At 33.5% G+C, this 27,712-nt stretch overlaps 6 protein-coding genes across 7 annotated transcripts; 2 read left to right on the top strand and 4 right to left on the bottom strand.

Moving 5' to 3' along the window:
• Positions 1-9,145: 9,145 nt before the first annotated feature.
• Positions 9,146-15,191, bottom strand: LOC116347533 (glutamate receptor ionotropic, kainate 2-like). 2 transcript variants are annotated; one of them, XM_031778140.1, is made up of 21 exons: positions 15,153-15,191; positions 14,862-15,076; positions 14,042-14,214; positions 13,554-13,970; positions 13,125-13,488; positions 12,980-13,045; positions 12,651-12,760; positions 12,360-12,584; positions 11,995-12,201; positions 11,859-11,929; positions 11,783-11,796; positions 11,642-11,718; positions 11,501-11,576; positions 11,357-11,414; positions 11,220-11,285; positions 10,947-11,137; positions 10,665-10,885; positions 10,565-10,598; positions 10,393-10,508; positions 9,557-9,703; positions 9,146-9,423 (listed from the first exon to the last, which is right to left on the bottom strand). In XM_031778140.1, exons 2-21 carry the CDS (start codon positions 14,992-14,994, stop codon positions 9,247-9,249), a joined length of 2,943 nt encoding a protein of 980 aa, XP_031634000.1. In that variant the 5' UTR covers positions 14,995-15,076; positions 15,153-15,191; the 3' UTR covers positions 9,146-9,246. The 2 variants fall into 2 exon arrangements, with proteins under 2 accessions (XP_031634000.1, XP_031634001.1); XM_031778141.1 differs by lacking the exon at positions 9,557-9,703 and adding an exon at positions 9,982-10,128 and having other exon boundaries at positions 14,862-15,153.
• A 625-nt stretch (positions 15,192-15,816) lies between these two features.
• Positions 15,817-17,025, top strand: LOC116347626 (aurora kinase C-like). Its single transcript, XM_031778305.1, has 2 exons — positions 15,817-16,618; positions 16,678-17,025. Exons 1-2 carry the CDS (start codon positions 15,889-15,891, stop codon positions 16,950-16,952), a joined length of 1,005 nt encoding a protein of 334 aa, XP_031634165.1. The 5' UTR covers positions 15,817-15,888; the 3' UTR covers positions 16,953-17,025.
• Positions 17,026-17,402: 377 nt separating this feature from the next.
• On the top strand, positions 17,403-25,833 carry LOC116347646 (kelch-like ECH-associated protein 1B). The gene is made up of 6 exons (XM_031778334.1): positions 17,403-18,128; positions 22,997-23,569; positions 23,638-24,320; positions 24,386-24,508; positions 24,586-24,678; positions 24,739-25,833. Exons 1-6 carry the CDS (start codon positions 18,099-18,101, stop codon positions 25,799-25,801), a joined length of 2,565 nt encoding a protein of 854 aa, XP_031634194.1. The 5' UTR covers positions 17,403-18,098; the 3' UTR covers positions 25,802-25,833.
• On the bottom strand, positions 19,873-21,624 carry LOC116347648 (BAG family molecular chaperone regulator 2). The gene is made up of 3 exons (XM_031778337.1): positions 21,329-21,624; positions 20,892-21,034; positions 19,873-20,832 (listed from the first exon to the last, which is right to left on the bottom strand). Exons 1-3 carry the CDS (start codon positions 21,418-21,420, stop codon positions 20,474-20,476), a joined length of 594 nt encoding a protein of 197 aa, XP_031634197.1. The 5' UTR covers positions 21,421-21,624; the 3' UTR covers positions 19,873-20,473.
• Positions 21,798-22,874, bottom strand: LOC116347647 (DNA-directed RNA polymerase III subunit RPC7). The gene is made up of 5 exons (XM_031778335.1): positions 22,635-22,874; positions 22,543-22,558; positions 22,348-22,479; positions 22,073-22,273; positions 21,798-21,991 (listed from the first exon to the last, which is right to left on the bottom strand). Exons 1-5 carry the CDS (start codon positions 22,766-22,768, stop codon positions 21,863-21,865), a joined length of 612 nt encoding a protein of 203 aa, XP_031634195.1. The 5' UTR covers positions 22,769-22,874; the 3' UTR covers positions 21,798-21,862.
• A 148-nt stretch (positions 25,834-25,981) lies between the features above and the next one.
• On the bottom strand, positions 25,982-27,137 carry LOC116347649. The gene is made up of 3 exons (XM_031778338.1): positions 26,788-27,137; positions 26,603-26,716; positions 25,982-26,272 (listed from the first exon to the last, which is right to left on the bottom strand). The coding sequence occupies exons 1-3, from the start codon at positions 26,911-26,913 to the stop codon at positions 26,063-26,065; spliced, it is 450 nt and encodes a 149-aa protein (XP_031634198.1). The 5' UTR covers positions 26,914-27,137; the 3' UTR covers positions 25,982-26,062.
• Positions 27,138-27,712: the final 575 nt, after the last annotated feature.

The raw sequence follows: 27,712 nt of genomic DNA on the forward strand, positions 1-27,712 counted from the left end.
GGAAGAAAATTCTCATGTCGACATATGAAGAAAATGAAAAAGGAAGTGGGGAATATACACGAAGCACGTACTGAACAACGATCTGAGTAGTCTATTTTAAAATTTGACAATTTCGGTGTTGTCATGAAACACGAAAAGATTTCCACAGCACTTTCAATCTCAACCTCATGTTAAAATAGTTAAATTAGTCTCTGACACATTCTATTTATAATTTTAAATGAAATGCAATGAACTTTTCAGTTCTTACAAATGAAAAACATCAACTATGCGAATACAAATAAGAAACACAAGACAATGATTTATTTTGTGTAACATCTGAATTTCAACATTAAAATTAATTTCCGTTTGATTTTTAATACAATTCATTCTTAGTTTTTTCTTGCGAAAAAATGATTTTCTTTTCGATCAAAGCGTTTTTTTCGGGCAAAATACACTGAAAACATTATGGGAGGCTATTCTAACTTCAAATACGATGCACTTTTTCATAGCGAATCTACGAATTTAGGTCGTGGGAGTACTTTTTCTGGTCTTGAAATTCAAAATTCAGAGCAGATCCCGTGAAAGGCTTGACAATTGACAGCTGAACATTCAAGATGAAAACTATTTTGTAATTCTTCATTGAAATTTACTCTTCAAATGTAATATCATGCTAATCTATCACTTCATAATACGATTTCCATGGTATTGAAAAAATGACAAATATTTTATAACTCATGATTTTCACACATAAGACTCAATTCAAACAGCCACATTTTCATACACGTTCATCTCTTTGGAGTTATTCACGAGTAGCATGGGCAGGGTGATAGTGATGTTCATGAAATTACAAATCTGATTGCATTTATAAAAAATGACGAATTCAGGAGTAATGTCAATTACAATATCAGTTGCGTGTTATGATAAAGGTACGATACACTATCAATGAACAATTGACTTTATTGATCACACCACATGCAAAAAAAAAATACTTCGTGTACATTATAGATCCGGAATGATGTTCGGCAGATGTTCGGCATATATCCTGCGAGACTATCTGTTGTGAAATTCATAAATTACAAAGGGATTGCATCATTCATATTGTCACCAATTTAATATTATGACAAAAATCGCGGATTCGTTAAAAACCACAGAGACCACATATGTCGCTAGTAAAGGTTTGATAAACAAAAGGAATGTATATTTTATTTATTTATTTCTATATTCACCGCCTGACCGCAGACAAGTTTATGTTCAATTTACACAGCGTTTCGATATGACGTACGTCATCACCACAAGTTAACATGAGTTTAAATTTAGTGTGCATGTATGTATATTGTATATATGTGTAAGTAATACTACGTGTGTAGTACAGCCTGTAAATATGTGATACATTTTAAAAAATAGTGTATTGACACAAATCAACTAATTCTATTTGTTTGATTGTGAGTCACATAATAGTTCACACTAAATTATATATTATTAATGCACGATACAAAAGCAACGATAGGAATGTCAACATAATACGACAGTTAGAACCCGGCAGACATATGTTTTGTAACTAAATACAGCCATTGTTTTACGAATGTATTGGTTTCTCCATTTTCCCTGCACGCTTTCTTTCTTCCCGCTTGACTTATTATATATTACGCCTTGTTGTAAGTGTTTGCATGCTGTCTCCGATTTGCAACTTATCACCATATACATTGTTTTTCTTTTTCGTTTTAAGCAGTTGACTCATATACACCGTAGAGTGCTGAACAAGTTTTCAGTTTTACTACTAACTATCATAAGTTTTCAGTGTTTACATTTTTTTATCTTTGATATTGATTTCAGTGTAATTTCAGAAGTAAACGACAAACAAAACTGTTAAAATAGTCTGAAAGAAATAGAAGACTGCCTGACCTTGACTTTTCGTTCATTACACATTCAGTGATTGAACATGCATATGCATGTTTATACGTTTTTAACGCGTTTATCTTCGAACTCTATTTCGGATATGAACTTGAATAAATTTTTGTGATTTTAACCAATGAGAAGTTCTGTGATTCAAGTGGAATTTGATAGTTGGACATTAAAAAAAGCAATCAATGAAGAAATATATGAAGACTAACAAAAAAAACAGGATATCGCAAAGCAAATTGTTTTATTTTTTTTTTTTCAACATTTTTATACATGAATACTATTACAATAACATATATGTAGTATTGCCATTTTCGTGCCCCTTCTCCTCCATTTTTTCTCCATTGCAAGTTCAACATTTTACCGTTGAGTGGATTTCGTAGTTGACATTGACGCTAAATGATCACGAAAAAAAAAAATTGAGGAGAAATGAAAAAACGGTACCAGACCAGATTTTATTCGTCATTTAGTTGGCCACGTGCTTTTTTCTGCTGATAATTAAAAAAGACTGAACATTTAAATAAAAAATTGAAAATAATAAAAGAAAAGTAATCATAAAATCATTGAAAATATATCATTAATTATAATGTCGGACAGCCAACCAAGCTCTACGTCTTCTCAATCGACCGGTCACTCAAGTGATATTGAAGATGAAAATAATGGACGGCATGAGGAATTAATGAATCTCATACGAAAAAATTCATCTAAAAAATCGATACAGGAAATTGAAAGTTTTTTATCATCATACACAATTGACATCAATTATCGAAATAAGAGCGGTGATACTTTTTTACACTTGGCTGTACGAAATCCAACGCCGACAATTGTCCAACTACTCATCGAAAAGGGAGCAGACGTTACCATTCGTAACGATTCAAAAAAGACACCTTTAAATTTGGTTAATAAACGGCTTAAAAATAAGCAACCAAATAAGTGCAAGATATTAAGAGCGATTAAAACAAAATTAAAAAATGCACAACCTGACCCCTGGACAAAGCCAAAAAACTTGCTTCCAAAATCAATACCGAAAATACGTAAATCAAAAATTCAAATATTACCCGGTCAAACATCGATTCCCAAATACTTTGGTTCAGAGAGAAAGCCGAATGTGGACGAATGTACATCTACATCCACTCAATCAAGTGACAATGAGCAGCCATCGACCTCAACAAGAGATTCTGGAATACATAGTGGCGTTACATGTTCAAATTTATCTGACGATAATGATAACATAATGTATGATTCAGACACAGAACAGGGATTAAACACATTTCATAACCAATCCATTGATAATGATCAAGGTAAGTTACAACTAAATCAAACCAATTCGAGGCTCTATGTAAGTAATAGTGTGAATATTGTTCTAGACTCTGGTGTTGTCGCTGGTACGTCCACTGCAGTTGATAGTTTTCAAACGTTCGGCCGACAACCTCGAGATGAAAAACGGAAGTCATCTGAAATTGATAGATTCACATGCAAAAGAGCAAGAACGGATCCAGCCCTAGATATTCCGCCCACCTATCCAGCGTCAGGTGTAAAAAGAAGTTTACATGGTACTATTTATCAATCCAAATTATTGGCACTATTTGTACAACGTGCTGTAAAGAAACATTATGATTTTCGTTTGGCAACTGAAATGGATGCGGCTGAAAAATTCGATGACGTCGTTTTTAAGTATAAGGGAGCAGATGGCAAATGGATTTGGCGATTTTTACAAGCCAAACATAAATTGAATATTGCAAAATCAAAAATTAGAATTAATGATTTATTATCAACATCAAATGATAATGATTTCAGCTTACAGAAATATTTTGTATCGTTTTCTAAAATTACAAAAAATCAGATATTTAAAGATTCTGTTTTTAGAGATTTTACCATTATTACCAACACCGACTTTGATTTTGACGAAAAAAATAAGAAATATAACGAGCTGATCAAGGAGTGGAAAGAATATTTCGAGGAAATCGAATGCTCGGAAAATGAACCATCAGAAGATTTAGATAACGATGAAATACTTCATGTCTGTGAACCATTTAAGCCAAAGAAATTCAAATTCAATGACAAGTTAAAACCGCTTTTAGTCGAACATTTTCAGTTTACTTTATTAAATAGTGCCTTAAAAAGTAAAGAAATAAATTCATTTTCTGCCATAAAGGCTAAATTTGAAATGAAGAAGAAAATTCAATTTAAAAATCAAATGGATCTTGCAAAAAAATCTTCCGAAAATATTGGCGCTGAAATGAAAAAAGCAAATCCCCGGAAAACTGTTATTCAGGACAAAGCGAATGAATTTATAAAATCAATGAAAATAATGTCAACCGATAAAGATATTGTAGATTCCCAAGATGTAGAAAATTTAACAGATTGCGTTAAAAATTTGAAGGGGGCGAAAGGACAATCAAAAGATGATAAAGCAAATTTAAAGCCACTTTATGATAATTTTATTGAAAAAATTGAAGATATTATCAATAAAGCTGAAGACAGTATGGGCAATTTAGGCGATGAATTTAATAGATATAGCGAACCGAATACGCAAGAATTCAGTGAGATTGAAATGGAAACACAACAGTTAGATGAAAATGAATGTGCCTTAAAGAAAATAAGGGAAGAAATTTCCATCATGGAATCACTAGACTTGGAATGGATAAAAAATCAAGTTAGTGGTGAAATGTTGGCGAGCAGAATATCAAAAACTTCTCTAGACAACATTCGAAAGAATGACAATTTCGATGATGTCAAAGAGATTTTGAATAAAACAATTGAAATTTCGCTGTCTGAAATGGCGATTATACGCGTAGCACTATGCGATGTTACACTTGAAAAATCTATTCGTGATTTTTTGGACGCATTCCGTTTCATAACCAATTATCCAAATGAAAAAGAGTTGGGTCAACTCATAAAATGCGATTTGAGTACAGATTTTAATATTCTCGATGCCGATTTGGTGTCCAGTTCGTTTGAACAGGAAATGCTAAATTTTCTCAAAGATTACGAAAAAAAGAAATTCACCGATTTGTCTCATGAAAAATCTAGATTTTATTCATGGAAAGATGGCGATCATTTCTTCGATAAATTGAAAATAAAAATCAATGTGTTGATGGCTTCTGGTTTGAAAAAAGCTTATACGGAAGAACTTTGTGCTTATGGAATACACTTTAAAGTGAATGACACTTTGCTTGGATTCATTTCTAATGAGAAACAGGTTTTGCATTTTTGCACTTCGTATACAAGATTGGGAGCGATCAAAGTAGTTCGGCATATGAATAGTAAATATGAAAAAGATGATGGTTTTATTTTTATTCGCTTCAAGACTCTTTCAAAAACAACGGAAACGCGCAAATATATTTTGAATGCATTTTCTGGGCATCGGTCATGTAACATCTGCGTAATTGAATGTGAACCGAACGATGATGAGTCGATGAAAGAAAAAATATTTAAAGAAATTTCAGATATTATCCAAAGAAATTCTTTTAAAAAAATCATTCTAATTGCAAAAAATGATGACCAATTGGCCAAAATGTTTCATGAAAAATGTCAATGTGAAATCGATGAATTTGAAGACTTGACGAAATTTGAAGACTTGATTGAAACTTCAAAAGAAAAAGTTTTAGCTAATGAAATCATTTATCAAGGTGAAATGATAAGATTCAATGAACTGATTGATACAAAAACGGCTGACAAAGTCATTGACCAAGCCAATTTATTAAGACTTTTGGATGGAGAAAAAATCCGAATTGGAAATGAGAAATCGTTCAATTCTATTGGCTATGTCACAGATTACTATATTGATAGAAAATTTTACCTTCAACAAAATTCAAAAAATAAAGCGAAAGACGTTAACGAATTGGAATTAATTAGATCTAATGAAAAATTAATAATTGTAGCAAACGAACCGGGAATGGGAAAGTCAACAGTATTGACTAGTGTGGCCAATAAGGTTAAAAAAACTGAAACTGGTTGGATTTTGCGATTCAATTTAAATGATTTTGCAATTGAAAAACAAAAACCGCACAGCCTTCACAATATTGAAGTCGAAAAGTCAAAAAAGCCTAATGTCAATGAAGCTATTGAATTTTTATCAAAAATGGCCTTTTTCGATAATAATCCCGATAAAGAAATACAACGTGAACTCTTACGCATGAGTCTAGAAAAAGACAATGGCACAGAGTGTAAAAAACCAAAAATAACAATTTTGTTTGATGGTTTTGACGAAATTAGTCCTGGATTAAAAAAGACAATAAGTTTTATAGAAAGATTAGGGGACAGCAATGTTTCACAGTTATGGATCACCACTCGAACAAATATGCAAGAATATTTGGAAAAAAATCTAAAGTGTTCCGCTTATCAATTACGGCATTTTAATGTAAACGAACAGAAAAAGTTTTTAAATCATTTTTTCAAGTGGCATTTGAAAAACAAAATGAATGATGGCAATGTTTGTGACAGAACCTATGAAGAAATGATTGAATGTTTAAGGAGTATTCAGCTGGAAAACTGTCCCGACAAACTCAAAGATGATATTACTAAAATCAGACGAAAATATACCATCAACGATGTTGATAAAATTGACCAACTTATAGAAGAGATCGACAAATTGTCATTCACTGTATATGCCGGTCAAGTATTGAAGAAATCATTGTGTGTGCGAGACAAGTATTTCACTCGTGTTCCATTGCATCTAAAAATGATGACTGAAGTTATATCGGCGAATAATCTTAAGATAGAAGAAATGAGTTTATTGAATATTTATGAAAAATTCATAAAAATGCAGTTTGATCTATTTTACAAAAGATATTATAAAGAGTGCTTAGAAAATGTTGGTGTGAGAGAGTCACACAATATTGAAAAAGATGATATACGTAAAATTCATAGTGAAATAGCTGTCAAGCAATTATTCCGCGAAAAATACGAAAAAAGGTCATTGCCAGGCTTGGATCATTTTGATAAATTACAAAAACCTGTAAAACAGATTGATGAATTCCAGTCGAAGCTCATTCGAATGGGTTTAATCGCTTTACGAAACGAAAAACTCGAGTTCACTCATCGCAGTTTTGCTGAATACTTCTTTATACTTTATTTGAAAGCAAATATGAAAGATGTGAAAGTTCAAAATCTCTTACTTAGTGAAATTTTAATGAAACGTGAATATGATTTTATTCGACGATTTATGAACGATGACTTTGAGAAATATAGCGAAAATATTAAATTAAATCTTATTAAGGAAAAAACAAAGGATAAAAAGATGAAAACTCTACTTACGAAAATGGCGAAGGAGGGACATAATGAAATATTTGAATTTGTGTTGAATTACATCCAGGAAAAAAAGAATTTACATGCAAGTCTTGTGACACACGGTGCCTTTTCCACCGCCTTACGTGATTCCATTCGATATAACTACAACGACATAGCCAAGAAAATTATAGATGCCAATCGACATCTTCGAAATTTTAAAAATAAAGTCCTTCAAATTGATAACGGACTTATGGGAAGCGAATCATCTTTTCGGGAGGCAGTGAAAGGAAATAACATTGAAATGGCAACATCTATATTGGATCTATTGTATGCCGAAGATCAAGAAAATCTAAAAGAGGAATTGTTAAAAAAAATTGAAAAAGGTGCAAATGTTTTATACGTTTCAACAGAATTAGGAAAAGCAGAGTTCGTTAAGATTTTATTGGATTGGGTGAGAGGGAAATTTGAAAGAGATTTTCTTAAAAAGTTCATATGTGCCTGTGATTATAACATCGAAAATAAGTATTACTCAACAGGGAACATGGGCTTACATCATACAATCCAATCTTGTCATATAGATATGACTTTCAGCATACTAGATAGTGTAAAAGATAGCGTGAATGATTTCATGGATATAATGTTCTTAACAGACCATTTTGGAGCGACTATTTTACAAACACTCATTCAATCGAACAAAACTCTAAATAAAAAATGTGGAAAGTTGTTGAAAAAAAAAAATTCCTGAATTTTCATACGAAAACATTGAGAATTTGGGAATATTATCAGTATATGGAGACGCTCGCCAAAAACCTGCCGAAATTATAAAAAAACTTGTAAATGTTTTTCCAAATAAAAAAAGTACTGACAATCAAATATTAGATGAACTCAAAAAAAATGTTAATGACATTGAACGAATGAGAGCTTCGTTGAATGAGGCAATCAATAATGGAGAATGTTCAGAAGTTCGAAGAATATTGGGTTTGAATTTGACAAAGATTGATCCAAAATTTCGAAAAACTATCAAAAAGCTTGTATTAGCTCATGATGAGTCTGGATGTACTGCCTTACACAAAGCAGTAGACTGTAAACAAGTTGAAATAGTTGAGATGTTGATGGAAAGCGTCAAGAAATATCCAAGAATTCTTAAGGCATTTTTGCTTAAAATTGAAACGGTTTCAAACGAAACGGCCTTGCATCTAGCCGCTCGCCACGGCTACGATGAAATCATTTTTAAAATATTAAACTTTGTACAGGCCAACCAAGAAGATGCCTTGAAGGATCTGATGTTAAAACCATTGAAAAATGGTCGCACAGTTATAAATGCGGCAAAGGATCACAATCAAACTGTTGAAAAACTAAAAAAGTTTATGACTGAACATTTACCTGATATAGAAGACGAATTTTTTGAACAGCGCAATTTTTACTTCAACTAATATTATTCATTACATATCTTTCCACTGTTTACATGACCATATTTGGCCAAAAAAAAAATTTCGTAAATCATCATCAAAAATATCTTGTTCAAAATATACCAAATACAATTTAATCGTCTCATGGATGTTTCCAAATGTTGTGATATTCAGTGACCGGTTCGGGCCTAGGGGCTTTTATCTTCAAATGTATACGATTTATACTCTAAATAGTGAACTATATTGCAAAATCATCTGTAATACGCGCAAATAAATGTGCATAACTGTATATTTCGTGTATATTTCGTATATATTTCGTCTATGGCATGTTTTTTTGCGTATTTAGGCAAGCATAGAAATATGCGCGAACCGGTCACTGGTGATATTTAACTTCACATGTAAACTTTTTCTAAAGAATTTATAACTGAAACCAGAAAAAACTCACCGCCGTCCTCATTTTATAATAGTATTAATTATCAGATTTTAATTCGTTGAAATTGATTAAAAAATCCGGTAAGATAGTTAAATATTTTAGTTTTATTACGATTTTGTAAACATTCAAACAATTTTATAGGCTAATATCAAAATAAATGTCTAATGTTCCAAAACATATATTTTTTCAGTTTCATTTTCTTTCATTTTGTTTTACATTGTGAATAAATCATCAATTTTTTTAAATACTGAAATTGATAACTGATCAAAAAATAATGGCAGCGTCATTGTTTCCTCATTTCGAACCAGCAGACTTTGCCGAGTGGTCGATTTCCAATTCGTTCGATTGAAAAGATGTGATTGAATGCTGTGAATCAATTGACTCACTTTTTCGATGACGTACTACCTTTGTGTTGCCTTCGAATTTCAAGATGAATTTCATTTCAGCGATAAACTCTTCTTTGAATGGAACCTGCAAAGTGAATAACAGTGTGTTTTGAATTTGGTTCAACGAAATTGAAAAAAATTAAAGTAAAAAACAGAATTGCATAACCTAAAAATGAATAAAGTGTCAAACAGTTAATGAGATGATAACAGTTAAGTACCTTGGCTTTTCTAGCATTCTTATAGCAATTTATGCAGAGATCAATGTATCCAGCAACGATTGAAAACACACAACCAACGAACACAACTATGAAAACTCCATTAACATTTTGTATATTCAACGGTTGAGCATCACTCGCTTTGCCTTCCTGATGTTTCGATAAATTAATGGTATTAACGGGATAATTTTGGGAAAAAAGTGCTATGATTGGTCACTATTGGTAGATGGACGGTTACGAAAGATAAACTTGAACAACCTAATTACTATTACTATATTTGGGTAGAAAATATGCACGGAAATCGTCAAAACTCATGAAATGCAGTGGGAAAGACTTTGATATTTCAAATGCTGGATCGTTGGAGTAAGTAGTGAAATTTTAATTCAATTGAAAGTAAGTGCATTCGCAGTGAATTAACACAGACAAACCTTGTTCTCTCTACAAACTTTCCACGTATCTAGAACAACAGCGATAAATGCAAGAAACATTCCGAACATTACACCAAAGCTTAAGACATAAAAAATGCCAACAACATTGGCCATCTGTAAAGGCACAGCACCTTCGTCTGACTCGCCCTTTTGCGATTGCATTTCGATAAGAGATTTTATAGATTTTTTTTGAGGCAAAATAAAAAAAATCATTCATCAGTTGAGAAAATATCTATGCTAAATTGTTTGAGAGTAGGCTGTGCTATTGTTTTACTCTGTTGAAATACTGTTTTCAATTTTTTAAAAGTCAAAGTCATATCCAATTGTCAATTAGTCAAGCAATAGCACCAGTTGTACTTGATTCGGCCACATAAATCACTGTTTTTTGAGAAAAATGTTGAAGAAATTTACCGAGCATGCTCCGCCACCTTTCTTTTCCTTCCACCACTTCATTTTTAGCGACGCAAGTTTGCCAGACTCTTGCAATCGTAGAACGCCCTCACTTAGTGCATTTCGATACTCGGAATCTGAAAAATGATTTAAAAAATCAATGCAATGCTCTTCATAAATCATCTTCGCTTACCTTTCTTCATAGCAATTCCGTAGCCTTTATCGTCCTTTCCAATTTATAGAAAATTTTTATTTAAATTTGAAAGTTTTTATTTTCAAAAAATGATTTATACCAACAAGCCTCCAATTTGTGTGACATCACAATTTCTCTCGATAACATATTCAATCGATGACGATTCCATTAGAAAGGCATAATCATTCGCAACATCGCTGGCCATATCGACACCGACCTGATTATCATTTGGCATCAATTCTGGATGTCTTTCCATGTACTTATACATGCTTCGATATGTGGGACGATCAGAGTCTTTGAAAAAATTATACGTTGCACCACCTTTAAATTAAGAAATTTTATTCATTTTTTTAACAGTTGAGTAAACCTTTATAGAAATCACCTTTCTTCGCTCCAAATTTAACCGGACATTCATCATCGGAGTTGCCACAATTTTTGAGATCATCTACGGTTTTAATTTTTTCAAAAGGCGTTTCAATTGTGAGAAAAGCGGCCAAATTTGCGGTGTAAGATGAAACCATAATTAATGTGAAAAACCACCAAACGGCTGCGGTGATACGAGTTGCGGGAGCTCTATCAATGTTATAGACATTATTTTATTGACTCATTTTTTGTTTTATATTCATTTTTTTTTCTGTAGTAAAGTAGAACTTACTTTGGAGCGATTTCAGATCCCTGCTGTAAGAGAGCACCGATACAAAACCACATACTGTTTGCAAATCTGTAAGATAATCAACAGTTTTTATAAATCCAATCGATTCTACTTTTTTTTAGTTAAACAAATTAACGAACGAGAATTGATTTTCAAGTTGTGTTGGTTCTTCAATACAAGGGTAAGGGTTATCCCATTCTTTGGAAGAAAAACATCAAGAAAAATAGATATTAAGTATTTTCTCTTCAAATAACGAAAAATCGGAAGCAATACTGAGACATTACCTCCTGGACTTAATCTCCCCAAAACAAAAAGACAAAGAGAAACTGTGAAATAAGCAAGAAAAACAGAGAGCCACACCTGAAAAGCGAAAACACAATAACAGTGTTGAAAAATGGCAACGATGAATCGAATGTGATGCTCACGGATTTAGAAAATGGAGCCATGAAACTAAAAGTCGATGGAGGTTCTTTTGTTGGTTTTAAATATAAGATTGAAATTCCTAAAAGAGAAAAACCAAAGGATTTATGCTGCAACAATAGAATGGTACGCCAGAAGATTTTTACCCAAGTTCATGAACCTGCAAGAGAATTTACAAACGATTAGAGATCAATTATGATTTCCAACAAAATCAATATATACGGCATTGTAAAGTCTGCTCCACTTTCACGTTGCGATGTGATTGTGAGATCGGTTATGGCCAAGTGAGCGTCCTGTGTGTGCAAAAAAAAAAGAAATTGAGAAATTTGTGAATCATAAGTGTGAGAATTCAATTTACTTCATCTCGTAGTGCCCGAATCATGCCTGTCCATTCTTTTGTCACTTTATTTATTGAACCATAATCTTTGTCCTCTTGCAAACGAAATTCGTATTTGAAACCCAACATTTGAGACAACTCAAAAATAATATCTATTCCAAAACCTTCAAATCGATCATTCCCGGTAAGCTGCATAGATGAGTCTCGCAACATTCCATAAGGCGGAGTCTTAATGATGTTTTAAACAACATTTGTTAATCTCTTTCTTCAAAAAATGGAGATATTCAGCAGTGCGTATATTTTGGATGGAAAGACTACCTAACATTGCGATAAAGATCCATCCAAAATACATGCACTATTATTTATATTATCGAAGATAAAGTTACCAGAGCAGTGAGTACTATGAATGTTCGATTCCGCAGAGACATCGCTGTTGAATCACCGACAGTTTCAGGTGTACTACTACCCATCTGTTTGATACCATCATCGGAACTCCAAGTTGCTATCATAATAGGACCTTGTGTAGTCAGTTGAAAAATCTGCAATTCGAACTCAGAACGACGACCATTCTCATCAAACTTCACATTTTTGGTCATTCCATCGATTAAAGTCTACAAAAAAAAAAAAAAAAATAAAAATTGTGTGGAAATTCGGTGAAAAGTGTAAGAATAGCATACATTCCGCATAAAATTGGAGATGCTCAATCCTTTTTCCCACATCGTTTCATTTCCATTACAAGCTAAGGATGCAGGTTGAATCTGGTTGGTTCCAAGTTGCTTGAATGTTTCTACGCATGGATAAATTGAGTTTAAATTTTCAAGAAATTTTTCAAGAATTTCGTTAGCAGTCATTAGTCCCCAAATCCATTCATCCATCTACTAGAATGAACGGATAAACGGTTTGATGAATGGATCGATCATGGATGTTGGTTGGATAATGTTTCGAGTGAATGGATGGATAATTTTGGGAACTAATAACTGCTAGTCGAGAATTTGATAGATATCACCTGCCAATAAAAAGACTCCGTCATATATTAAAGCTGTCTGCAAGTGCACTGTATCTGCGTTAAAACCTACAAATGCAAGTCACAGTTAAGAATCAAAACAAATTATGTTTGAAAATACAAAGAAAAGTTCAGTTTTATAAAGTACCCTCCTCTTCTTCTTCTTCGGCCTTTTCTTCGCTCGCGGGCGGTTCGCTTGGTTCAGCATTTTCATCTTTATTTTCATTTTCTTCGCCTTCTTCAGGCTGCTCTCCCTCTTCATTGGGACTTTCTTCATTTTCGGCGTTATCTTCGGGCTCACCGCCATCTGTGCTGCTTTCCTGTTCTTCTTCTTTACTTATTTTCGTGACATATTTCGCGTATTCAGCTACAGGATCACTTGATGTGTCTACCATTCGAAGAATAGTGACGTTTGCACCGCTATACTGATAATCCTCCAAATCAATAGAACTTGCGTCCAAATTTGTAATAATAAAATGATATTTATCGACCATTAGTCCAATTTGTTGTGCCTGTTTGTTACGCAAGATAGTAAATTTGGACGAAGAACTTAGAAAAATAAACAAAAATATCTTGCCTGCTTTAATATTTCGCCCAGATTTTCAATCGAACATTCGATTATGATGCGAAAATCACCTGACAACTTGACATCTCTCAAAACTGATCGATAATTCTTCGTGTCCAGTCCAACGTCAACACGTCTTACCGTTACCATATCCCCTTTGGGGTCATACAGTTCGAGTAAATGTGCAATCCGTGGCAGCCATTCTGGATTTTCGTACAGAATAGTGAAGCTTTGCCATTCAGCTGCTATCACCAAATCATGAACCGCTTGAGCAATGGCCTTTGGGTCGGGATACATATTCACAATTGGAATGGCCGAGAAAAAATCCCAACGTGTATCAATGTATGGAATTTCTTTGGTATCGCATACATTTGCTGCATGAATTGCTGATGTTTCATCGTCGGGACCGAAAATTGCGGCCACCCCCTTCTAATAAAATTCAGCGGAACAAAGACAGAAATTTTAAAAATTGTCTCATATCAAATGAAGTACAAAAATACCTCTAACAATGCACAAACACCCCGAGATATAGTGATTTCATTTCCATACACTATTTCGGCCAATTCACCTTCTAATCTAAATTCTTCAGTATTCAATAGATTCTCATTGGCACGCTCAATGGCATACAAAAACATTTGTTTATTTTCATTTGCATTCACATCAAATAATGCACCTAATAAAAGTAAACAAACAGCACAGAGTTAATATTCTCACACTTAAGACCAATCGATGTAAGCGGTATATAAATAATCTGTTTTCGGATTTTGATCAGAATCTGATCTCAACACAAAATCGATTCGGATCAAATACGATCTTTGACTAGGATGTTTGATTATTCAGTTCATCGATTTAAGAAGAGTACAATAAACAAACGGCGCATTGCCATTGAAAATAAATCTTCCGAAACAGTAAACCAAATGTTTGTTTGTTTTTTAATTTTAAAAAATCGTATTTTGTTATTCAAATGAAATCACAGAAGTCCTAATAACCTAATAAAAAAATTGCCAGTCTGTTCAACGACATTTACATATACATCAATCTAAAAATATCACATTTAAAGCTTGAATCGAATATGAATGAAATTCCATTACATAAGCTGCGAAACATGTATTATTGTATCTAGAGTATTCACCTCTCATAGGTGACCTATGTATAATTAGGATTTATTTCTATTTCGTTGCAAATAACATCAAAAAACTAAACTACGCGTTTTATGCATTTTTTGAGGAGCACATTTTTTCAGGGCCTAATGTAAGTATGATTTTGGTTTCTTTTCGCACACTTTTGAAGCAGAATATCGAAATCATGAAATTTACTTACCAATTTTTATCATAGCCGGACCAGAATCAACTGGCTCTTCAGTTTCAGGCTCTTCAGCGAATTCATCGTCGGGATATGTTTTTGATACACACAGAATTCCAAGAACGAATAATATGAAAACCGCTTTTTTCATTTTCTGTTAACGTTCAATTGGTGTATTTTTTTTGTTAAAAACCAAAACTCAAGTAATTGCGAATGTCGATATGTGTTAATATCTATTGAAAAGTGAATTTAATCAAGTTTTTTATTCGAATTGATTGGCAATGATTAGTATCAAAATACAAGCCGAACCTCTACTGACCGCAAATTTGTCACTGATTTGTCTACATACCAAACGAAAACTGAAAAGAGATAAAAATAAATGCATGGGTTGCACTGTCATTGCGTGTGAATGTAAGTCTTTGTGTTTGCATTGAAGTGGTAATACTAGACATAACATCTATTTGCTCTTAATTTAAAACATTGAATTATTTTATGTGCAGCAGGGCCCTCTTTGACGTATTGGTGCAAAACTTTTATGTTTGCCGTTATTTTGCTCGAAAATTACGCTTTCAATAAATATATTGGTCACAAAAATGGGGAAAATATCAATTTCAACCGAAAATATTTAAAAGTTTAATTTCTGTAGTAATGAAATCAAGACGATTAAGAATGATTAAGAAATTAAGTTGATGAAATTCTGAGCTTTGTATACTGGACGATTGTGTATGTGAAAGCTGCCAAAAAACTCGGCACATGTTCTCCTATGTGCATTTGCCATTTCGTTTTAGCCTAGGTTGTAGCTTAATCGTTTCGAAATCAGACACGGAAAGCCTTCTCGTTAATTTATTTAAAAGTATCATTTTGTCGTGTACGATCATGAAACGATTCAGAGCACATTCGATTGATTGATCAATCGGCATTTTATCGCGTCAGCTACAAAAGAGCACAAAGTAAATCAGAAACGCAAATAAAGTCAAAATGCAAGTGATGTAAAATTTGAAAGTCACCTTTTGTTCAGTGAAATAGTGAGATACAAGAAGAAAAAATGTTCAATTTTGTAATTAATAAGTTGGATTCACCAGCAATAGCAAATCAAGGTGATGTAGAGAAGGTTCGAGCGCTTAGCATAGATGTATATCCAAAAGAAGTGTTGAAAACCAAAAGTGTGCGCCAAATAGCAGACGTTGAAGAGAGTGGATGCGTCGAAAATGAAAAACCTACTGAAACCAAAGGTGACGATGAAAAAGAAGCTCAAAATAATGATTGGAAATTATCTGATTTTCAAAATGAGAAGCGATTGGGCTATGGACGATTCGGCAAAGTTTATTTAGTACATGAAAAAAGCACGAAATATGTTTATGCAATGAAGAAGCAAACTCGCGATCCAATGACCGAAATTTTAGTGTGGCGTGAGATCGGAATACAAAGGGAATTGTGTCATAAAAACATCCTACGATCATACGGTTATTTTTTTGAGGACGCACAGATTTATTTAATCTTGGAATATGCACCATATGGTAATTTGCGTAAGAAATTAGATAAACAACCATATAAGCGATTCGATGAGAAATGTGCTGCTAAATACATTAATGCATGTGCGGATGCGCTTAGTTATCTGCATGAACGGGACATTATTCACAGAGACATTAAACCGGAGAACTTATTGTTGAGCTACAACGATAGACTGAAAATCGCCGACTTCGGTTTATCTGTAAATGCTCAAAACCAAAGACGACGAACAATTTGTGGAACTCCCGATTATTTACCACCCGAAAGTATGTATTGATTACAGTTTTTTTATGTAAAAATTGCTAACTTTTTTGTTTTACCTCAGTCATGAACGGTGAACCTTATTCGAAAGAAGTTGATTTGTGGAGTCTCGGTGTCTTAAGCTACGATCTTCTGGTTGGCGAATGGGCATTTTGCGGTTCTTCTAAAGAAAATATTTACTGGAAAACAATCAGGGCAAAATTCAATCCATTTCCCGATTTTCTTTCACAAAGCGCTGGAAATTTGATTAAAAGACTAATTGTTGTGAATCCAGAGTGCCGTTTAACGCTGTTCGATGTACAAAATCATCCTTGGATCATAGCTAATAATATGCCATAATTTTAGATTGTTTTTTTCGAATTAGGCTTTTGTCACAAAATTTGTATCCCACTTTGAACTATTTCAGGATAATATGAGGTTAAAGAACATGCTTGTATTGTAATATTTTATTTATAGCTTTAAATAAAAAAAATGAAATAAATCTTTAAAAAGTTGAACATTTTGAATTCAGAACTAATCATAAATTTCTGCGCTAAAAAAAGTATTTGAATTTGGTGCTGAGTAAACAAATTCTCATTCGTGTATGGAATTGAACGTATCCACTTGTGTGTAATAAAACGAGCGTATGTGGGCTTACTTCAACTGTGTTATCGGGCGAAATGTCAAAAGCTCTTATGACTTGTACATATGTGTCATACATACTTGTACATACGATAGTCTGTAGTTCAGTTCGTCAATTGAACACAGGTAGATTTTTGGTCAAACGTTAGAATGTGTATGTGTGTTTTGTTATTGTCGTGACTTATTTGATTAGGTTGTGACAAGCAGCGTACATTCATTGCATAAAGTAGTGTGTAAACGAAATTACAAACGAATTTAATATTTATCATTTTGACACGTTCATCAATAATTTCATTCAAACGTTGCGTTCGAACTGATTTGTGTTGTTTGAAAATTGAAATGTTGCCTTAACTGATTTGATACAGTACCTTGTGATTTTAAGTGAGAGTACATGTGAACTTCTGTATTAAAATGGAGTATAATTAACTTGTGAATATTGTTTTCTTGTTTAAAGTGCATTCAGAGATCAGAACTAGTTTCGTTCGAAATCAGTAAACACAATAATAAAAAGATCAATCACAAACGTGTGTATGTGTCTGTGTGTGCGTCTATGTGTTGAAATATGTATCTCAACATTAACGTAAATTAAAGGCGTGCGTAAAGATTGCCTTCGAAGAGATAGTTCGTTGAAAATAAATGGACTTTGTGTCGAAAGTTAAAGAGAATTGTGTAAACAGCAAAAATTATCCACAAAACGTAAAATGTCCAATTGTTGACTGTTATCAAAACCGGTGAATGTGTATTCAAATTTTATGCAAACTAAAGCAGATAAATCCCACAAATTACGTCAATAATCGACGTTAAAAATAAATAGAAACTAGTTTAAATGTGAATGGCATTAACCCGTGGCGAAAATTTGAAAAAATGAATGAATTGCAAAGTCACCATGTGTTGGTAAGTTTCGCGTATGTCGTGCTCATGCCGCTGTTTTCTTTTACTGTTTTGTGATTCTAAATCGTTTTTTTTTTTCAATACTGACGTATTTGTATACTGTGATTTTGAGACAGCCTTTACTTACTACTTTCGATTTTATCAAGACGATTTCTCAACGATGGAATTGTGTACATTTAATTAATCAACGTATTTAACAGTTTTAAAGATAATAAATAAGTTTTGGGACATTTGACTCAATTAAAAACAATATAAAATGACATAAAAACCATATAACGACATATAAAAGTTATATGATCGTGGTTATAATAAATAAACGGTCTCTGGCGATAATCAATTCATTTTTTGAAAGCGATGCATTTTCTATCAGATTGTAATTGACATAGGTCAGTGCACTTTTATTAAGTAAACTATGCAAGTTAACATGCAAATCTCAAGTAACATATCGAAATCAAATTGTGAAGTGAAGAAAAAAAACGATTTCTCTTGGAGTTTAAAAAAATATGCACACGCGCCTGTTGTTTATTATACTGTTTTTTTTCATGTGATTACCGCCCTCATGCAAAAACATGAATTAAAAACAAAACTGTTGATCTCAAGATGTATGTGAAAAATAAAACATTGAAACAATAAATAACTCTTAAGAAATGTGAACATGATTTAAAAAAAAATTCCTATCTAAATATTCAATCATCAGTTGCTCTTTTAAGAGATTAAATCCGATAAACTACTGCCAAGTCATTGTCAGCTTTATAACCGTCACACAATCGTTGTAGAATGATTAATCAACCTTCAAAAATGATATTTTTTTCGAAAGAAACGAAAAAAACCGTCTGCTTCAGAATTGTATCGTTGTGCATATCAATGTTAAAAATACATGAGACATAAAAAATTGAGCAGCAAAAAAGAGTGTTGATGTTATATCGTAAAATATCTTAATCTAATATAAATTTTGTGTAAAATCGGTTGATGTTAATTAAGAATGTTTCGAACAGCTGATAAACATTATTCGCTAATTTTTTTTCTTCTCACTACGCGCTCATTCATTCTACAGTATTGAGTCGACTTCATACGTACATATGTTTGATGTACGTTTGTGTGTATTGTATGGTTTTCGTTTTCTTATCGCAACACAGACCCAGATCGTTTCACAAAAGAGACAATCAACAACAAGTTTTATGTACGGAACAGTATTGTAATCACCAAAATGATTTGGATTTCCACCAATAAAATGGTCAAACGATCGCAAAGGAGTGTCGTCGACATGTAATCTAAAAAACGATTTTTAAACGATACGGCTAATTGTCATCGCCATGAATGTCGTTTGTGTTTTATTGTTCCTGCGTAGGAAATGAATTTCACGATGACAAAGCAGAAAAAATTCAATCTATTTTATTGAACAAAACGATTTGCAATGTAAGACACATTGTCCACATAAATCCATGTCATTTTTGTTTTAAAAAAAAGGTCTCGTGTAGCACCCAAGTACATTTTTACTATTATTTTTTTGAACACTCCGGTGATAAGTAGAGGAGGAAAAGACATAGTGGCGAGCTACTCAAACACGACGTTGGAGAGACCAATAAATTGCAGATCTTATCTGTATTAATTATGTTCACTCTGCAATTAAAAAAAAAACATCACTCACGTAGCCATTACACGTTTTCTGAAGATTGGGCATTGCTTAAAATTGTTGTACATTCACTGCCACTTCAAATCATAATATTTAATGAAAAAAAAACATCGGTTTTGGTTTGCAATAATTAAATTTATTGTGTAAAATTAGTCTCTTTATCAAACTGAGAGAGGTAATCAAATGTTGTTGTTTTTTTTACAAATCACTTTCACTTAGCTGTGATTTGGTTCTCTATGAGTTATGGAAATATTTTGTTTACATTTTGGAATAAGAAAACATACATTGACGCATCGTCATTTATATATATATGTATAGTTTTGACAGCCATTTAAAACAAAATTCAATTGCATCACTGCCTTATGAACAAACTTAAACAGAAACCATGTGATAAAAATGCAAAATCAAAATCTAAATTTGAGTGTTAGGTGAATTAGTAAAATTTGGCTAAATGTGATTATTTTGGAAATTGGTACTGAATCATTATTGCCAAAAACGTTTGTTCACATGTGATGTTCTAATAAAAAGAAGTAACATCATTCAAAGAGTAGATTTATATGAATTCACATTAATTAGGTTAGGCTCTTTTTTTTTGTTTTTAACAAAGCCTTGGTTAGTAGACAGCAAATGTTATTGAATAGAAAAATGCATTTCTTTGTATTGTTTGTTTAACAAACCAATTGCCGTGAATTTCATTCTAAAAAAATGACTTAATCTACTCCGTTACAGTTTGCTTATTCAAATAGGCCATTAGAGCCTGCAAACGTTTTTTGATTGTTTTTTGATCGTCTAGTGTGCAACCCAAAACTGCAGTTTCAAATTTTTTATCCACAACCGGTTCGACTTCTGAAATGTTCGTTGAATCGTCGTGTACACAGCATGCATTCAAAAATGTTTGGCACCGTTGTCGTGCCAACACCCGATCGCTTATCGTCAGCAAACTATCGATTAGACTATTGACTTGGTGTAATGAATCTTCCTGTGCACAATCACGTACGGTCTTCACGCTGATTTCAATCGTTCCCAAACGATTGCTTATTCGCTGCGCATAACAGTTCACCTCGTCTAACTCGACTGTGAAAATTGAGATTTATTATTCTGAGCGAAAAAAATGGAATGAAATTTAAGCTTACATTCATTTAAGCTGCTCAAGAGTTCGTTGTGTTTGAGTATATCCATCGACATGAGTAATACGTCACGTTTTTCCGTCAGTGTCATTGCTTCTTTTCGCAATTTCTCGACGCGATTATCGAGGTGGTCCAACGCATTTATAAACCTAGCGAATAGAGAAAAAAAGCGAACATACGCAGTTAATAACACTGAAAAACACATCTCACTCATTCAGTCTCATAATAGATTTAGGTCCATATATGGACTGTCGAGCGCGTCTTCAAAGCGCTGATTCAACATAACGATAACCCACACACTGTCCACTCATTTATCGATTCAAAATTTACATATTTTTTCGTGTTCGCAGCTCATTGTAATGTTTTTATGTATTATAAATTTCTTGGTAAACTTGGTGAAAACAAGAAAAAAAAATTCGTGAAAAATCAACGCATTTTTTTACCTTTGATGTACGGGCACATTTTCATCGTTTGCTTGTTGAAAATCGACCGATGATATATCCATCGATGCGGTGTCCAATTGGTCGACATCCATTGTTGAATCTTCTGCTATTTTTCCGAGTGCTTTTTTGAATGAATCCAGCTTTTTCAAATTAATTACGCAAAAATATGACAAGAATATGATAAATTTAACAATGAATTAACACAATTGAAAGAATTTTGGTAACAATTTTTAAGACGAAGTTTTCTTTGCCGATGTCATTCAATCTGTTGTGAGTGAAAACAAGTCAATAATGACACAGATATTTGCTGCCAATTACGATGTTCGTGTTGACACTTCAACACAAGCAAACATTGATTCTTTAGCAGCTAACTTCATATCAATTGACGTTTCGAAAGGCGAACTGTTTTTTTCTAGAAATGAATACATTTTTCTAGAAATTTCACGACAAAAAAAAGACTTTTTTTTTTAAATAAAAATAAATGAATTTATTTTTGTCGAATATAAATATTGTAAATTAACAATGGAATGGTATTTAGTATGTGGGGCCGTCGTCCAAATTATCTTCATCATCCAAATAATTACCACCATCATCGAAATAATTATTGCCATAGTCATTTTCGTCATCCATCTCTTCGTCTTGTTCTTCGTCTTCCAAGTCCTCCTGTATAAATTGATAATTTAGCATTTTGTATTATATTCAAAATTGAATGTTTGGATATTCAAAAAGACGTAATACACATACAGTTTCACTTTCTTTATCTTCATCATCGTTTCTGCCAGTCTTTTTGTTTTTCTCTTTTTGTTCCAAAGCTTTTAAAGTCTCTTCAACATTTACATCTCTGGCCATTTTTCTATTGACATCTTTGCTATTTGCTTTTCGCTTCCAATTTGGACGCAGCTCAGCTGGCATCATTGACCAATTAAATGCACCGTTGTCTATTTGCTGTTGTGACAATGAAAACGAAAATTCGCAAATCAGTAATTCGAACTAAAAACCAAAGAGCAATTTTTGCATACCGAATTTTCAAGATAGAATCTGGAATGAATGCGTTTCGTTTCATCATTTGCGCCCGTGTAGTATGATGAATTTTTCAAATATGATAAAAACGTCTCTTTCCATTCGATCATAAAGTCGCGTTCAGGACTTTTCTGCAAATATACACGAAATTAGTTCGGTTTTCGTAGAGAATTTGGTACAATGTTTAAAATTACTTCAAATAGAGCCGGTCTGAAAAGTAAAAAAATAACATTATTTATAACGAAGTCCGATTTTTAAAAAAATTATTCATGCCATAAAAATGTACCTATTTAGAAGAGGTGGAAATGTTGGTGGTGGTGCAACTGTTGAGCTTGGCATATCTTTTCCCATGATACCCATACCTTGTAGTTGTTCTGGTCGTAAAGACGATGAAGCACCCTTAAAACCTCGTCCCGCCATGCTGAACGCAAATTGTTCGCCTCCAAAATATTACAATTCTATTTCACGATTAATGCTGGTTCCAAATCAATGTTGATGTTTTGCAAAACGTTTATGAACACATGGAACTGTCAAAATAAAACGATAGTCATGACAACTACTGTCGTATCCCTATCGAAAGCCCATGACGGTTTAAATCAGTTTTATTTACATTTTTGTTTTGTTTTTTTTTTTTTTTTTTTTTTCCAGTGCAATAATGGTATCGGTCCAAATGATGAATTCCTCGATTTTGCCGACAATAATAATGGAGCGTATGGTTCAGCGGAAGGTGCTAAGGAAGACCAAGGTGATATGTCATTTTGTATGAGCAATTATGCGAGAGAAACAATGAAAATGATGTTTATGATGCGATCACATCACATGCTCACCGACGTTATAATCGAAGTACAACAAGAACTCTTCCATGCTCATAAAGTTGTGTTATCAGCTGCCTCGCCATATTTTAAAGCAATGTTTACGGGCGGTTTAAAGGAATCGGAAATGTCACGTATTAAACTGCAAGGTGTTTGCCCCACAGCAATGAATCGTATTTTATATTTTATGTATTCGGGTCATATACGCGTCACTGAATTGACAGTTTGTACTTTATTGCCGGCGGCAACAATGTTTCAAGTGTCCAACGTGATTGATGCATGTTGTGCATTTCTTGAGCGACAATTGGATCCAACAAATGCGATTGGTATTGCCAACTTTGCCGAACAGCACGGTTGCACGACACTCAAACAACGAGCAAATCAGTTCATCGAACGACACTTTACACAGGTATGTATCCTCCTGGAACTCACCGCTCTTTCCAGCTAGACTAATGTTTCTTTGTTTATTTTCGCCAGATTTCACAAGAAGAGGAATTTCTTCAGTTATCTGCAATACAATTGATTCAGTTGATTCGAAAGGATGAACTAAATGTGCAGGAAGAGCGTGAAGTGTATAATGCCGTGTTAAAATGGGTGAAATACGATGAGGACACACGATATCCAAAAATGGAGCATATTTTATATGCAGTTCGATGTCAATTTTTAACGCCAAATTTTCTAAAAGAACAAATGCGTAATTGTGATGTATTAAAAAAAGTGCCCGCATGCCGTGAATATTTGGCACGAATATTCAAAGATTTAACGCTGCACAAGAGAACCGTTGTACGTGAACGAACGCCGAACACAACTCGCATGATATTTGTGGCGGGCGGTTATTTTCGTCATTCTTTGGATATTTTGGAGGCTTTTAACGTGGACGATAAGACATGGACCACTCTGCCACGTTTACGTGTGCCGCGATCTGGTTTGGGTGCGGCATTTTTAAAGGGAACATTTTATGCGGTTGGAGGAAGAAATAATTCACCAGGTGCCTCATATGATTCAGATTGGGTCGATAAATATAATTCAATTACGGAACAATGGCGCCCTTGCAGTCCTATGTCAGTGCCCAGAAATCGAGTGGGTGTTGCTGTAATGGATGAACTCTTATACGCAGTCGGCGGATCAGCCGGTTCTGAATATCACAATTCTGTTGAATAGTAAGCATTTAAACGTCACATTTACGCCCTTCATTTGTTTACTTATTTAAATCATTCTTTTTCAGCTACGACCCCGATGAAGATCGTTGGACAATAGTTCAGCCAATGCATTCGAAACGACTTGGAGTTGGCGTAGCTGTTGTTAATCGCTTACTGTATGCTTGTGGTGGATTCGATGGAGACGAGAGGTAAATTTTCATTCATTTTTTTCTCTTAATGTTGTTTTCTTGAAAATGTACCATTTTCTTTCTAATTCTCACGATAGACTTGCTTCGATTGAATGTTATCATCCGGAGAATAATGCGTGGACAATTTTACCACCAATGAAAACAGGACGATCAGGTGCCGGTGTTGCTGCGTAAGAAAACAAGCTCTATTTTTATCATCTTCCACTAACTCTTTATTGTCTCATTATCAGGTTGAAGCAGTACATCTATGTGGTTGGCGGTTTCGACGGGACAAGACAATTGGCAAGTGTCGAACGATACGATACAGAAAATCAAGTATGGGACTCAGTGGCACCAATAAAAATAGCTCGAAGTGCCTTATCTCTGACAGTTCTCGATGGGAAATTGTTCGCAATGGGCGGTTTCGATGGGCATTCGTTTTTAAGCATTGTCGAATTTTATGACCCGATTCAAAATAAATGGGAGGAAAGTACATCTTTAACGAGTGGCCGCTCGGGACATGCGTCGGCCGTAATTTATCAACCATCTTGTGCGAACCAATACATGGACGGTGTTGAGGATCAGCTTCCTCGAAACAGAAAATCGCCAGACGATGAAGATAGCAAACCGGGACCATCAAATCCGGGCAATTACCAACCGTCGCAATCATCGTCTGGTTCTTCCAATCAATTGCACGCATTCTCAGGGAATCGATGCACCCACTGCGATGACATCAAACCGGATACAAAACAGGCACCTATCGAACGAAAAGACAGCCTTTGCACCGAAGTAAAAAATGAACGAAAGTGTCGCGATGCAATTTATCGTCTATTACACGTTGATCAAAAGAAGGAAAGTCAAGAAGAACAATGTAATAAATATAAAAGAGGCAACAGTGTTATAACGAATATAAAAATGAACACTTCTAGCGACGACGAAACAGATAGTTCCATTAAAATTGATAATCCGAAAAAATTTCGGCGAAAATTATTAGAGCCGGGTGACAGTGAGATGAGCATCGAAGAAAATTCAAAGGATCTTGTTCAAAAGCAACTGAATATAAAGCAAACAGAGACCGCTCAATGTTCATTAAGTAAATTCAAGTGCAAAGTTCGTCAAAATTTAAGTGATTATGTATTTTGGTCACATAATAACCGGCCATCAATAGCACCATTGCCAAAAATCATTCCTCAGGATTCAAGTAGTAATAATAGAAATAATTTATCATCGAACAAGTCGACGGAGGTGCGAAAATGTGATTTACTGAAAAAATATTATAAATGCAAAATGAAATATTGCAGCAATTCCAAATAATTCCGTATTTTAGGTAGTTAGTTCATTCAAATATATCATTGAATATCGAATAAAACACATTTTGACAAAATAAAATGAAGAAAACAATAGCATTTTTTCCATTTTTAACAAACATTTCAAGGTTAACCAGATTCAGTGAGTTTGGCGTGTGTTTATTAGGTAATATTTCAAAGCACAGGGTTATTTATAAATTTCCAACACATTTTATTGAAAAAGTCACCAATAACATTAAAATTCTTATGAACTATTTACAGAATTCTATTATAAACCAACAATTTTTGCGCCTACTACATTCAAACCATCCGTTATTTTTTGTGTAATACTTCTCGCAAATTGTTTGGGTGTCTCAATGACATTATTGACAAAAACAGACACTTTTTCCAGTGTGTTTACGATGGCTCTATCCCAAGGGCGATTTCCATCGTTTCCATATTTCTCTTCCTCTTGAATTGTATCAACGATTGGTTCGGCCTTTTTTTCAAACCAAAGAAAAAATTAACAAATCATTTTATTATAAGCAAAAGAGTAAAAAAGCATGTTTTATTATAAATGGTCGTCTTTATAAAAACGAGAGTTAAATGTCAGTCCAATTTATTTAACAACCGATTGCTTCTTTTCAAAATTGTATTGAAGAAATTGCAACATAGTCTTTATTGACTCTCATCGCAAGATTTCTTCACACTCATTTGAATACGGTTATGATGGTATTTTTTGATTACTCAATTTCATCTCATCATATTTAGGTTGAATATTTTAAAATCGTTAACATTTTCCACTATTTTTTTATTCACAATCACTTACATTTGTTCTTAAAATGTCACCGAACTTTTTTTGACTTTGATCATAAATCGATATGCCTTTTGATGGAATGCCCTCATACTCCAATTGGCCTGTTCGTTCTTTTTCAACAATCGGCTGGAAAACAAAGAGAAATAATTGAAAATATTACAAAATCATCAATCAATAAAACGATTTGTTGCAATTACCAGGTCATCAATCTGATGTGGTGCGATGTAATTGATTAAAGGTCGATCGTCATTGTTTACATCAACTGGTTTCGCCGTTACGATTGACGCGCCAATTATCACATGTAAAATTAAAAAGAAATTCATTTTTTTCAAGTCTCGTTTTAAATTTCAACTGATTGATTGGTGTGATCACCAAGTTGTAACTCTTTCAACTAGACCTCAATGTATTGTCTGTTGCTCAAAATGTTACCATTTCTCCCTCTTCATGCGGTTTTCATGCGACTCGTTATATGACATTATGAAAAACACACCGAAACCATAACATTGGTTTTTTTTTTCTTTGTCCAAATGATATAATACCAACTCGATGATCGTATGTACGTAAGTGTCTGCGTGCAAAATAGCTGCAAAGATATGAATAATCTCTCGACATCAATACTATTCACGCCTTTCTATTCGAACCAAAGTCGCATTGCTCGGTGCATATTCGATTGACTTTCATTTTTTGGCAATAAACAAGTTCTCTTTTTTTTACTCCAAACGTGACGATCGAAGCGATTGGACGTTTACATACAATAATTCGCGACGAATGAATTGTTGAGAAAATTTGATAATTTTAGCATGTGTAAAATCATGATAAAAACGTAGTATTGCGCTAAGTGATTTATAGTGGTGCGATATGGGAGTTTTTCATTGGCAAAAATATAACAATTCAAGTGCTTGGAAATAAAATCGAATAGAAAGAGGCTATTTCGAAGAGTTATATAATATGTTTTTTTTTCTAATACACGATGACACCACGATGCATGATTACATAAGCCAGAATTGAATCATAAATAATGTTTGATGGAGCAAAGTCCAATGAAAGAAAAACTAAACAAACACATTTCTTGTATTCAAATGTCTTTTAATCAAGGTGACCTAAATCTTAATTGATAACTAA

Source organism: Contarinia nasturtii, unplaced genomic scaffold (genome assembly GCF_009176525.2).
Source record: "Contarinia nasturtii isolate CC-2019 unplaced genomic scaffold, AAFC_CNas_1.1 Cnas_scaffold_1964, whole genome shotgun sequence".
NCBI classification, from domain to species: domain Eukaryota; kingdom Metazoa; phylum Arthropoda; class Insecta; order Diptera; family Cecidomyiidae; genus Contarinia; species Contarinia nasturtii.

What these genes read in the sequence shown, in the direction of transcription:
- LOC116347626 (XM_031778305.1), top strand. Translation starts at nt 15,889, where the DNA reads ATGTTCAATTTTGTAATTAATAAGTTGGATTCACCAGCAATAGCAAAT. An exon ending in CGATTATTTACCACCCGAAA is followed by an intron (nt 16,619 to 16,677) that starts GTATGTATTGAT and finishes GTTTTACCTCAG; the next exon opens with TCATGAACGGTGAACCTTAT.
- LOC116347649 (XM_031778338.1), bottom strand. Translation starts at nt 26,913, where the DNA reads ATGAATTTCTTTTTAATTTTACATGTGATAATTGGCGCGTCAATCGTA. An exon ending in CACATCAGATTGATGACCTG is followed by an intron (nt 26,717 to 26,787) that starts GTAATTGCAACA and finishes TTTGTTTTCCAG; the next exon opens with CCGATTGTTGAAAAAGAACG. An exon ending in GTGACATTTTAAGAACAAAT is followed by an intron (nt 26,273 to 26,602) that starts GTAAGTGATTGT and finishes TTTGAAAAAAAG; the next exon opens with GCCGAACCAATCGTTGATAC.
- LOC116347646 (XM_031778334.1), top strand. Translation starts at nt 18,099, where the DNA reads ATGAATGAATTGCAAAGTCACCATGTGTTG. An exon ending in TGCAAAGTCACCATGTGTTG is followed by an intron (nt 18,129 to 22,996) that starts GTAAGTTTCGCG and finishes TTTTTTTTCCAG; the next exon opens with TGCAATAATGGTATCGGTCC. An exon ending in GGATTCGATGGAGACGAGAG is followed by an intron (nt 24,509 to 24,585) that starts GTAAATTTTCAT and finishes TTCTCACGATAG; the next exon opens with ACTTGCTTCGATTGAATGTT.
- LOC116347648 (XM_031778337.1), bottom strand. Translation starts at nt 21,420, where the DNA reads ATGGATGTCGACCAATTGGACACCGCATCGATGGATATATCATCGGTC. An exon ending in AATGTGCCCGTACATCAAAG is followed by an intron (nt 21,035 to 21,328) that starts GTAAAAAAATGC and finishes TCTATTCGCTAG; the next exon opens with GTTTATAAATGCGTTGGACC. An exon ending in CTTGAGCAGCTTAAATGAAT is followed by an intron (nt 20,833 to 20,891) that starts GTAAGCTTAAAT and finishes CAATTTTCACAG; the next exon opens with TCGAGTTAGACGAGGTGAAC.
- LOC116347533 (XM_031778140.1), bottom strand. Translation starts at nt 14,994, where the DNA reads ATGAAAAAAGCGGTTTTCATATTATTCGTTCTTGGAATTCTGTGTGTA. An exon ending in CGAAGAAGAAGAAGAGGAGG is followed by an intron (nt 13,046 to 13,124) that starts GTACTTTATAAA and finishes TTGCATTTGTAG; the next exon opens with GTTTTAACGCAGATACAGTG. An exon ending in TGGCTCCATTTTCTAAATCC is followed by an intron (nt 11,577 to 11,641) that starts GTGAGCATCACA and finishes TTCGCTTTTCAG; the next exon opens with GTGTGGCTCTCTGTTTTTCT.
- LOC116347647 (XM_031778335.1), bottom strand. Translation starts at nt 22,768, where the DNA reads ATGGCGGGACGAGGTTTTAAGGGTGCTTCATCGTCTTTACGACCAGAA. An exon ending in GATTCTATCTTGAAAATTCG is followed by an intron (nt 22,274 to 22,347) that starts GTATGCAAAAAT and finishes TTGTCACAACAG; the next exon opens with CAAATAGACAACGGTGCATT. An exon ending in AAGATAAAGAAAGTGAAACT is followed by an intron (nt 21,992 to 22,072) that starts GTATGTGTATTA and finishes CAATTTATACAG; the next exon opens with GAGGACTTGGAAGACGAAGA.